Here is a 12,772-nt window from a genome sequence, read left to right as displayed (position 1 = left end):
ATAACACTAGCTATCCTTCAAAACAATCTGGATTATACACACAATAATTCAGCATTAAACTACAATGCCAATGTTGCTTTTATTTTTGCATTTCAAGCTGCTAGCAGACAGCACCCTCTTGTGGGCAGCAAACCAAATCTGTATTGTTAAAAGCAGAGGGGAACAAGTGAAGTGGAACAAGTTCTCATCTGTATTTTCACCATTAAGTACACTTCTACCAGCACTAGGCACAGATAGAAAATTTCAAGATGAGCAACAGCAGTATAGCAACAAAAACATAAATAAGGACACATTTGTATTCTAGACTTCACAAGTATATCAGGTTTAAAGAATGAAACAATCTTTTTCTTTACAACAGAATACATCAATTTGCATAGCCAGATAAACAGTCATCTTACAATCTGGAATTTTCTATTTTCTCTAAAAACCATCAAGAAACCCTCAAAAAGCACACTGTGTCAAAACACACTCTTGCATTTGATTTATGAAAGCTCTGCAGTCATAATCCAGAATAACTAATTACTAGAAAGTAATGTATAAAAATTAAGGACTGCATCACAACATTTGTATTTGTTTTGACAACTGCTGCTTAATGTTACTTCTAATAACTCCAGATGACAGAAACAATGATACTGTGTAACAGAAACAAATAGTAATACTGTCAGTTGTTAGTGATTTTAAGAACACTTCAGACATCTAAGTTTCTTAGCTGATCTAGACCAGATTATTTCAAAACATTTTACACTAATGCCTTCCTCCCTCATATTGTAAACTGAAGCTTCACATTCCCATTGCTGGTAACTAACATGCAGCCTAAGTTGGTGACACATACCAGTGCTCCTATGTTACATTCGTGTCCTAACAGTGCTTAGAAATAAGTCTTCCTGGAATGCAGTAAACTTACCTTCCTCATTCTGAAAAATTCAGCATCATCACACCATGACAAATCAGGTTGCTCATCATCACATTTAGCAAATCTTATGTCATTTATGCTACAGGAGCAAAATTCTCAACACAGGTCCCTCCACATCTGAGTCAGTCTTCTAATGTATTTCTATGTTGGAACCTGTCAACAGTTCCCCCCAGTCAAGAAGGATGGAAAAAAACAGCATCCTGCTTTTTGAACTTCTCTCCCATTTTTCAGCTTTCCACTGTCACTACTAATGTACAAGCCCTGATGACTGAAATCTAATTCTACAAATATTTGTTGCTTTTCCTGCTATGACCTATTTTATCATCAATGCAGACTTGAAAAAAAAGGTATTAAAATCACAAAAATAGCGAACAGGTTCTTTTAAAAATATTATTAAACTTTTCCCGCTCATAGCAAGTGATAATGTGTGATAAACATTTTCACAAGTCACCTGTGCTATGCCAAAAATCGCTATATCATATCTTCAGGACAGTTCCTTATCTGACAATAATCCTGGTTCTCTGAGGAATCATAACCATATTAACTGCATGTGAGACCCATTTCACATCTAGAGTCAACAACTTACAGAAGTATAATCATTAAGTCTGTTAGTGCCAGCGGTGGTCTGTGACAACAATATTGTTATCAGAGACAAACACACCACTAAAGCACTTGACAGAGCATTTAGTACCAACTCATGATGAATAACCTATGGGAAAACAAGGACACATACTTGCTTTGAAGAGTCAGCATTGCTACTGTTACCCCACTGATACTTTCATAAAGCATAATCCAGATCTTACGCATCCAGAAGTGCCTACAGGACTTTCTATTCTGTTCCTACATCAATACACTTACTTCTGACTCGACAGCAGATCTCTTTCAAATTTAAGTGACATAGGATGAACTTAAGTCTGCTTTCAGCATATGAAAGACAAAAGAAACCATCATATCTGTTCTGCCTCCTTTTGTTTCATTTGTCACAAAGAGGTCAGAGAAGAGTGCAGCCCAAAGAGACGCCTCCCATTATGCTGCACAGATGATAAAGAATTGAAAAGGAAAGAGTGGGAGAAAGAGGAAACAATATTATTCACCATCTTCAGATAGCAAAGCTTGTATCTTACAAAAGGTATCTTCCATAAGTGTGATAGTGTTCAAACCAATGTTCAGAGTTAAAAAGCAGAAAGCAGCTTTCTCCAGGACTACGAATTTTGAAACACAAAATTTCACTAGATAGACACTTGTAATTTTAAACAAGTAAAAATATATCTATTTATGAAATATAAAACTTATCTTGCTGATTTCATTAAAACAATCTACAGTAGCCTAAATAAGATCATGTTCAGATATGTATACTTATATGCAGTACTGATGTAAACAGTCACATTAAACTAGAAACTCACATCCTGCTGAAATTACTAACATAAATCATCTTTTCATGTTAGCCACACTCACCATTTCTTGTCTTTGGGATTCAGTGAGTTTTTCAGACAACTCTTCTAGAGTCTTTCTTAATTCAGCATCAGTCCTTCATGGAAAAATATAGGTAAAACAATCTTCTACAGTTCAAAAAGAAAATTATCACAGTTGATACTTAAAGCAGTAACAATCTCCTGAAGTTTTATGCTAATTCCACTTACTCTATAGCCTCTAAGTTCCTACCATTATTAGAGACCAGCCTCAAGTGGAAAAATCATGATAAAAAGCCTTTCCATTTTCAAGTGAAGATAATACAGCATCCAGTTTGAGAGGCTAGGTATCAGGTCAACAAGTACAAAATTATGAACATGTCTACACAGTCCTTTTGAACAGTACTAGTTCCTACTAAGAATTAGCAGACTAATTGTTGCTATTGCTGTTAGACAAAGTATCACATGTTGAGACAAGTACATACTTTAGAAGAACATTATGGCCTGCATAAAAGCTTGCCCTCAAGAGACTCCAATACTAGGAAAATATAAAGAGCAAAGCTGTTGTAAAAAGATTTCCCAAGCCCTTGTTATTTTATCTATCCATAAAAAAAAAAGGAAGAAAGGCCAGATGTACTAAGCAAATCAGAATTGCTGGGTGTCATTTACATTTATACACAAGAGGACATGGAGCAAGCAGTTCATAACACTGCTTTCATATCTACATGTTGTGCAATCCCCACTCTCCCCAATTTTTTTTTTAACAAAAAAAGCAAAGGAGTTTAAGAATTATTTTAAAGCATAACAATTATTTTCCATACTATTCTTCACATAGTTATAATCTGTTTATACCGATTTCTTCTTGAAAGCTCCCGACTGATGTCATCTCCTAGGCGAACTTGTTCACTACTGAGATCTCGAAGAGATTGATGTAAAGAATGCAGCTGTAAATTAAAGTACACAGATTGAGAAAATATATATACACATACAAACACAGGTTTTTAATACAAAGTAGGCAAAAATAACCTACAAAGGCTGAGAGAGTTGGGATTATTCAGCCTGGAGAGAAGGCAGCTCTAACAGTGGCCTTCCAGTATGTGAAGTGAGCCTGCAAGAAAGCTGGGGAGGGACTATTTACAAAGGCATTTAGCACTGCCCACAAGGGGCAATGGTTTCAAACCAGAGAGGGGTAGATTTAGATTGGACATTAGGAAAAAAAAATGTCACAGAATGGGTTGTCAGGCACTGGAACAGGCTGCCCAGGGAGGTGGTAGAGGCCCCATGCATGGAGACATTCAAGGTCAGGCTGACTCGTTTGGGGATGTTCCTGACTACTGCAGGAGGGTTGGACTAGATGACCTCTAGAGGTCCCTTACCACCCAGTGCACTGTATGATTCAGACAGGCACTACCACCTCCCATGGTGCAACTAACCAGACATTTCCACCTGACTCAATGGACTTTGAAAGAATCATAGAATCATCCAGGCCAGAAAGGACCTCTGAGATCATGCACGGGGTTGTTGTGGCCCAGGCGCAGGACCTGACGCTCGGTCTTGTTGAAGTTCATACAGTTGACCTCAGCCCATCAGTCCAACGTATCCAACTCCCTCTGTAGAGCCTTCCTACTCTCAAGCAGACCAACACTCCCACCTAATTTCGTGTCATCTGGAAACTTACTGAGGGTGCATTTGATCCCCTCATCCAAGTCATTGATAAAGAAACTGAACAGGACTTGTCCCAGTACTGAACCCTGGGGAACACCACTTGTGACTGGCCACCAGGTGGATTTAACTCCATTGACCTCTACTCACTAGGCCCAACCATCCAGCCAATGCTTTACCCAGCAGAGAAACAGCATATTTTCAGAACGTATCAGCCCAAGAAGGACAGGGACTCAAATGTGTTAAAAGCCCACTCAGCTGCAAAACTACCTTAGCTAGAAACAGTTAGAATAGGAATAAAGGGACTGTAATTACAGAAAGAAGACAACACAGCTTTGTTAAGCAGTACTGCTTTATCTCTGCCCTAGTTTCTACCTATGCTCATAATCAATGACTACTTCTACTTCACCATTCCTCAAAGCACTATACTGTTCTTACAAAATAGTTAATGACTGAGTAAACCCGTATTCCCTCACTGAAACCAGCAGCTATCATCAAAACCAGGAGAGAAGAAACAAAAAAAAAAGCTATTTTCTTGCATGGTTGCATAACATAGGAATTTTGTATGCATTACAGGAACTCCCTTGAATAAAAATTTTAAGATATTGATAGAATATTTAGAAGTAGTCTATGATAGTTCTAAGCTTTTTCGGAAGCTTAGGAAGAATAATAATTCCATATAACACTTTCCTTTCAAGGATTATGTTCCACACTAACCTTGGGGGAGGAAGGAATGGAGAGAGAATCAGACTGAAAGGACAATGAAACAGGGCTAAATAGAAGGAATTTACAAGTCTGTAACACTCAGACTTCCCAAAAAGTCAACTGAGAGAATGTATTGTGGTTAAGTTTAAAATTAATTACTTGGAAGTTGAGACTGATTATTTCATAAAGTCAACAGAAATGCTTTACAATCAGAAGCTTTAATATTAGTCAGAATACATTTCTCCTGGACAAATTAGTCCAGAGGGATTCACTCAAGCAGATCTAGCCACTCTGAAAGAGCAAAAAACAGATACTGAATTTTCCCCTCAATCTGTAGGACAGAAAGCCTATAATCTTTTTCTTTTTTTTTCTAAACACTCTGCAAATAGACACAAGTTGAGACATATGAAAATTAGCAGTGCCATACACATCCTTTCTGCCTGAAGTATGGGGTCAAATTACTCTATTCAGAGGTCAGACGTAGAATTAAAATGGAGAACTAGCAGCCTCAAAATCAATCCAGGCTACACTGAAGTAAACTGGAAAAGGACTAAGATCCTGTAGCATTACCTAAAGCAGAGAAATTCCCTTTATAGCCACACTGGCTACATAGATGAATGACAATCACATATTCGGAATTTATTTTTCGTCCTCATGCGTGGCCTAAAAAGCGCAGATTTATTTTCATACATTCTTTTTGACATCCCTACCATCTTGCCTCTTTTTCTTCTGCGCATGAAACTTCACAACACTGATAAAACAGGTGACTGCCTAATAAAGAATGGCACATAACACTGAAAGCACACGTCACAGCTCAAATTTTCTTAGCTGCATCATCAGAACAACTTCATCTGATGTAAGAGTGAAGAGTCTTGTGATCACATATTGTTTATTTGGAGAAGCAACTCCCATTAGCACTCTGTACCTGGTCCAAATTATCTGTCTCACTGACAAACCGAACACTTGCAGATCTAGACCTTCGATGTTTACTGCCCTGTGAGTCTCCATAATCCCTGAGAGGAGAAGTAGGCAGGAAGTGGCGGTTCCCTTTATGAGATAAGAGATAAAAAAATAAGTAGGCAGAAAAAACTTCGCATGGGAAAGTTTTCGTTTTGCTTCACAAAACAACTGTTTCATCTTGCCAATATCTCTATGGGTCACATTACAGACAAAACAATTACTAAGGTAGTTCTCAGGATTATTTTTCAGTGTAAACATTTCTGGAATACACATGTATAATAGGTAAGAAAGAGGTTTACTTTGTTCCTCCAAGGAATAGGCAGGTTTTTCCTCAAATTGTATTTGCCCAAGTGCCAGCTTCTATTCCACCTGGATCTATTATAGCTTCAAATTACAGTGCTTCACAGCTTTTATGCTAGTAAAATGAAAATTTAGAGCTTTCTACTAAAATACATTAAATGATACTTCTGGGAGGAATTAATAGACTTTTTCCTAAAAATATAATAAATTTTCAGAGATGTACAATAAAAAAAACAAACACTTAAAAACACTTCCTTTTTTGTACGTCATATATTGGCTCAGTTTTCCCTTTTCCAATGAGGCTTACATAATTTCATCCATACATCCAGAGTCTTACGCATTTAAAATATTAATATTCATTTTTGCTGTGAAGCAAGCTTCAAAGCTTGAATGTCTTATGGAATTAGCTTTAACTTTTATGTACCTACAAATCATGCAATGGATAAAGAGGTTTCCCTACTGAAAGAATCAGTGTTTCATTTAGATCCCTCAGGATAAACGCAGAAAAGACTGTAAGAGAAAGCTACAAGAATTTACCACAAAACAACTGCATAACTTAATGTAGATCTCTCTAATTTCTAAAGTGAATTTTTTTAAATAATCAGTAATGACTTTTCATGCCACTATCTTTACATATTTTCCTTTTTAATTTCCTCTTTCCACACAACAGCTATGACATAATTTAAGTATACTTAAGCACCTTAAGTATTTACCTGATACAACTTCTCCATCCAGATCACTAGGATATAAGCTTGAGAGAGAAGCACTTCTCATTCCAGAGTTTCGAGTTAATCGCTGGCTCCTTAACTGACCTATAGATTGTTCCAGTGTTTCTTTTAACTGCAATTAGAGACATAAGCACAGGTTGATTAAAAAACCCATGCATATAAACATATAAAACATTATTTTTCTGAAAGTCATTAAGAGAATCAAAACTATTTTTAAACCAAGTATAGCAAATAATTAATAACAGCTTTTCTTCAATATCTCTTAAGTCGTATTCCCATAACTGTAGCAAAACATGTTTCCAATATTGGCAGCTTCAAATATCAAATTTCTTAAAACAGTGGTGCAAAGTATGTCTACTACAAAAGTATGTCTACTACAACTTGGGGAAAAAAGGGCTATTTGCTAGCAATGCTCAAAAAAAAGCACTGCAAAATCCAGAGAATAACTTAGAAAAAATTAATTGGAATTTTTCTAGCAGCTCTATCTGGATCCATTTGACACACAGCTACCAATTTCAGTAAGCAGCTTTACATCTAGCCCTACTTGTAGTAGTTACACTCCCAGAAAAAGGTAGCCAATCCCCACATAAGAGTTCAGAACTAACTATATTCATTTTTCAAACCTGCATCTTATTTTCTAAGATTGCATTCACTAACTTTGGTTCTTACCCACTTGCTTCTGTCACACCTCTTTTTACAATCCATAAAACGTCAATTACTAAAGGTTCACCTTTCCTCTCCCTAACAGAAATTTGTACACAATGGTTAAATTGCTGCTTTATTGTTGCAGAATTACACACGCTGTGTTGGATCTCCCTCTGGGCAGCACTCTTTTCAGAAACCATAAAACACTACTTTAAATCTTTTCTGAATCTTACAATGTTTGTTTAGTTGTTTGGGGTTTTTTTAAAGTATTATGCTTTCATTATATGATACTATTTCAACAACTTTGTTATCACTAAAACAGTCAAACAAAAATCTGCAGGTTTTTCTGCCTTCTTTAAAAGACTGAGTTTACTCAGGGGGAAAAGACACAACAATTCATATATGTAACAAGAGATCACTTTGTATTCTAAAAGCAAAATCTTAATATATAAAATCATGAAAATGCCAGAGATCAAAGAAAGAGCATCAATAACTCAATTTTCAAATCTAACTTGACTCTGTCAAAGACTTACCTTGCATCTTTAATAGGGCAATTAAAACCTCTGAATGAAGTTACAGGTGCTCAGTTTGCATGTTTTAAATTTACAGCACTCATTTTCATCCTTTCTACATGAAAACAGACAGCTGGATTTTTAAATTATTTTAATTTTTCTAACAAAGAGCCATGACAGTGTCCAGAATTAACAATCTTATTCTTCAGTCTCTTTCTTCAGAATGGAACAATGGCCAAAAAAGTTGTTCAAAAATTTTGATTTACAATTTACATTATCCACATCATTATGTTTGTGTTCTCCTAAAAAAATGCCTTAAAAGGATGAAGAAAGCCTACTGAGAGTAGGACAGAGATAATAAAAACAAATTGGATTAGAATAACCTAAATATTTAACAATTTGAATTCCATTCCTTGGCATCTCATCTATAAGCTATTTAAATCCCATCAAACAAAAAAAAAAAAAAAAAAAAAATCACCACTGAAACACAAAACCTCTTTCATCATTCTCTCTCTTTCAAAGGCTAATTACTTTTAAACCTCTCCAAAACCTCACACGAGCCAAAAAGAAAACCATGCCAAAACCTTTCCCTAAAATTCTTCCTCCCTCTCTCTCCTTCCTCCTCACCCCAAAGAGCAGAACAGAACCTTTTCTCTACTCTTCCTGTCCTCCAAAGACACAATGACATCACAGATCAACAGTGAAGTCAGCAGGAAAATAACATTGCTCTGGAATACAGAGCACATACGGAAAGTACAACGTTCCCACCACAGGGAATTAACAACAACACTGAAAGCTCTGAGCAGCAAACCTTCCTTACCCTGTAAAGTTATGGAGCTAGTTTTGCACTGATTCACAGGCAAATACTTGGGCACTGCAAAGGAAGGCAGTGGGACATATTTATAAATTAGAAGAGAAAATTGCTCCTCAGCACCCCAACAATCAATTCATAAATGTAAATATGTTATACAATGATCTGAAGAAAGTTGATCTCTTAATGGAAAGAGAATTCAAGTTAGATACTAAAATACTCAGTGTAATTGACAGAACCTAAATACTTATCTCATTTGGAGTAAAATACTCTTAGATAAACAACCTTGGTACTAAATCTAATATGGTAGAAATGTTTGGCTGACTACGATTGTGAAAAAAATCCCAATATATCATCATCCAAATAAGAAATGTATTCAAGTTTTTCTTAAATAATTACAGAAGAAAAAGAGGTTCACTGTATCCGGATTCCAGCTGCTTCTTCCCACATACGAAATACATACAATATCCTCAGAAAGGGAAGAGAAACTCAGAAAAACATGCTATCTTTACTAGTAAGATTGATTTTACTCTATTATTTAAAGCTTAAGCAGGAGATGGTTAGAATCTCTAGATATCTCCTCCACTTGAACCAAGAATCAGAACTAAATTTGAGTGACATCTCATTTACCTTGGTATTTCTTAATAGAAAATTGTTCCAGAATAACAATGATGAACTACATTTTTTATCAGCACTTATCAAAACCAGATAACGCTAAACAGTTCCAATGCCTGCTAGAAATTCGACACATTCTGTACCTAAATAGAGCTTATAGGCACAAAGAGCATTCAGACAGAAGAAAAATCATGAGGCATGTAACATCCTAGATCACTTCCATGCAGAGGTTGTGCATACCAATATAGAAAGCATGCTATCTGAACAAAACAAAACTCCTTTTCTACATATTTGCTTTTTCTCTCTTTCTCTCTACCCTTACACGCAAAATATTCCTACTTCATATACGTCTGTTTCAAGGAAGCACCTGCTGCAGTTTGTATGTAACCAAGTCAGACTTCTCTTGCCCTACCAGCACCTACTTGTTTTAGTTTGTCTGGAGTCATGATTTCAAACTTTCAAAAGTTTGATATTTATAAGAATTTCAGCCTTGTAATTTGGAGTATTTGTTCAACAGACTCATAGGTTATTATAGAATAGCAGGAAAAAACCTTATGCCAGTATGATCACAATTTCAGTCCCTGCTGTAGTTTTTCATCATTTATTCCACAAAAGGCGTGTTAGCTAATACTGTTTCTTTCACTTAAGCATCTTGTACTTGGCATAGCATCATAACACAACAATGTTTTTGGTGCTTAAAAACCAGAAAAGTAACAAAGCTACAAAACTTGCCAGGTGTTCATTATATAACATATTACTATTTAGATTGCTCAAATAAGAAAAGTTTCTATCTACCTAACCCTTGACACACTATTACTAGCAAGTTTTTAGCTATGAACACTATTGGCAGAAAAGATTTAAGTAGATGAACTGAAAGTTGCTCACAGTTGCTATTTCTTCAGTTTGGTCCTTGTTGTGTTCTCTGTATTGTCCTAGTAAACGGTCAATGTGTCTTAGATTTCTGTTGGTATCCTTAAAAGAAAGTTTGAGGAAGAAAAGTTAAAACAGAAACCTCTTCTAATCAAACATTACTGTTGTCTTTATTATTCTTGGTTTATAAGAGTAAACTGATAATACAAATGCTTTTTAAAGGGTCTAAGCAATCAAAATCCTATTCAAGTAACCAGAATCTGAAAATGTACAGCATAGCTACAGGGAAGATTTAAAAAAAAACAAACAAACAAAACCACAAAAAACAAAACAAAGCACAGAAGCATGCTTTCATTTACACTACAACAGTAATGCCTCAGCTTCAAATAAAAAGTTTAGTTTCAGCAACCCTGGAGAAAAACTTTTTTAATCCAAAGACCTTAACATTACCTGTCTGCAAAACAGAATTAAGTTAAATGAGAAATACATTTTTACATTAGGTAAGGTCTCTGCTGAAGAGCTGGATCAGATGGCAGATCTGCTGAAAAGCAGTCTACAAAAACCAATTAGCCTAAAATCAGAATTTCAGAAAAGCACCTAGGTAGTTAGACAGAAATAGAACTTCCTTTTAAAAACACACAGATTACCTTCTTACTAACTAGTCTCTTTTCTTGCTTGGCAATTACTGCCCAGCTAAGAAGTGTTTGAGTTTAAATTCATCATTCTATATAGATTTCTCTCTTCTCACATATTAAATAGAAAAAAAAAAATCAATATTGAGAACCAAATGATACCTCAATACAAGTGATAATACATAAGCCCACCCACTTTTAAGTATCAGAACTGTCAACTAAAGAATTGGAATGACTCCTCATGCAATATTTGGTGCCAAGATAGCTAAACAGCTCCTACTACTTGCAAAACAGATTCAGACAATTCCTTCACTACTCCACTAAAAAAAGCAGGAATTCGATGAACATTTTCTCCTGCTCCAGTATGGATCTCTTACAAGTATACAAATACTGCTTCTCACTGTGCTGTTCCACATCTAAAAAAAAAGTGAATTGTAGAAAGATCTCCCATGAGGGAACTGACTGCCTACGTATTATTTACTTTATTCGAAATGGGGAAATTTTACACACTTCAACAAAGTTGGGGTTGGAACATGCTGCTACAAAACTGAATGCCTCTTCTGAGAGCCTGACAAAGTTTATCTGACATTTTAAAGTTTGCTCATTTTCTAAATACTTCATTTCATAAATAGTTCATAGAAACACCATTGTTTCTAACAACATTCTGAAACAGTCTGAAATAGTGGCTACATAAAAGCTAACAAACCACATAACTTGTAGCTCAGAGGTAATATGATCAACTTTCCAAAATCTTGGTTTGCACAGAAAGCTACATTTTCCATCAACACAGTATTTTCCACAACTTCAGAAGTTAAAATTTTTACCCTAGTTCCAAAAATGCATACTATAAACACTTTAAAACCATATTTTGTAAACAACCTGTAAAGTGCTTGCTAAAGTATGGATCTTCTCTGTAACTTCTTCAGCACCATAGTTCCGAGTTCTGTTGCGAGATGCTCTCAAAGGTGGTGGCCTTCCTGTTCGTCCCCTAAGATAGTTGTCTGAATCACTGGATGTATCTGCCATTAGTATCTTGAAACCTAGGCAGGAAGACCAGAAAAAACAATGAGTGCTAAGTCCTGATAGTAACTGAACAGTCTCAGACTTGCACAATATTCTCAAAGCAATTTCATAGACTCAGACTACATCTACATCAGCCTTTCCAGTTCAGCTCAGCATGATACACTTTTGAAGCAGATCTTCCAGCTGTTCCTCAGTTATGTTTGTTCACACCATGAAACAGTGCCAAGATGCAACAGGCAGAGACCATTGGGAGAAAACTAAATCAAGAGATGCACTCTCATTACTCCTAAGTGTCCAGTACCCAGGATAAGACCACAAGCCAAAGCCAATTTTCTCCTAAAACATACATTGGAAACATTAGGGTTTTACAAATTGCTCTCGTCTGCAGAACAATTACCTTTTACCTCATGCTACTTGCTAAGCTATATTCAGATTGGCTGGGGCCAGTTAAGACAAATCACCCCAAGTAACTATCTCTGTGAAGCAAGTTTAACAACCAGTACCTTAATGACTCAAGGAGAATCAGAGATACTATGGAAGAAGGCATATGCAGTGTTCTGAAAAGGAAACAAAACAGTGGACATGAAGTTACAGACTAATCCATTTAATTTAAATATGTGGAAGAAATGAAAACAGACTATTTTACATTTACAACAAAAGATCTGTTCTCAAAGGAAAAAAACCAAGGTATCCACTGATATCAAATAAATCAATTTAGTAATGAGCAACCAAATCTGTTAAACAGGGAAGCAGCAGAGGTCACTTAAAAAATAAAAATACCAACCTTGGACACCCATAGTATTCAGAAAAGTAAGCTAAAAAAGGTGAACTAAATTAACCTTCGTTAAAATTGAAAGGAAAATAGGTATCAGAACTCATATGGCAGTTAAGAAATTGAGTGTAAAATTGGAAGTGGTATCAAGCGAGAACCTAGAGTGAATCCACTGTATACTTTCATTAAATGACCTGATAATTTAATACACTGTT

General features: G+C 35.8%; 1 protein-coding gene across 1 annotated transcript in view; it reads right to left on the bottom strand.

The window, feature by feature from the left end:
- CEP128 (centrosomal protein 128) overlaps positions 1 to 11,794 on the bottom strand; it is a 101,790-nt gene extending 89,996 nt beyond the window's left edge. The window contains exons 1-6 of the mRNA XM_054400582.1: positions 11,642 to 11,794; positions 10,146 to 10,232; positions 6,663 to 6,789; positions 5,615 to 5,736; positions 3,175 to 3,266; positions 2,369 to 2,441 (exon numbers count right to left, since the gene is read on the bottom strand). Of these exons, the coding sequence (XP_054256557.1) occupies positions 2,369 to 2,441; positions 3,175 to 3,266; positions 5,615 to 5,736; positions 6,663 to 6,789; positions 10,146 to 10,232; positions 11,642 to 11,788 (648 nt within the window). The 5' untranslated portion in view covers positions 11,789 to 11,794. The remainder of the gene's footprint in view (positions 1 to 2,368; positions 2,442 to 3,174; positions 3,267 to 5,614; positions 5,737 to 6,662; positions 6,790 to 10,145; positions 10,233 to 11,641) is intronic.
- Positions 11,795 to 12,772: the final 978 nt, after the last annotated feature.

Source organism: Indicator indicator, chromosome 4, assembly GCF_027791375.1.
Source record: "Indicator indicator isolate 239-I01 chromosome 4, UM_Iind_1.1, whole genome shotgun sequence".
Classification (NCBI taxonomy): Eukaryota; Metazoa; Chordata; class Aves; order Piciformes; family Indicatoridae; genus Indicator; species Indicator indicator.
This window is presented reverse-complemented; position numbering and strand designations above follow the sequence as displayed.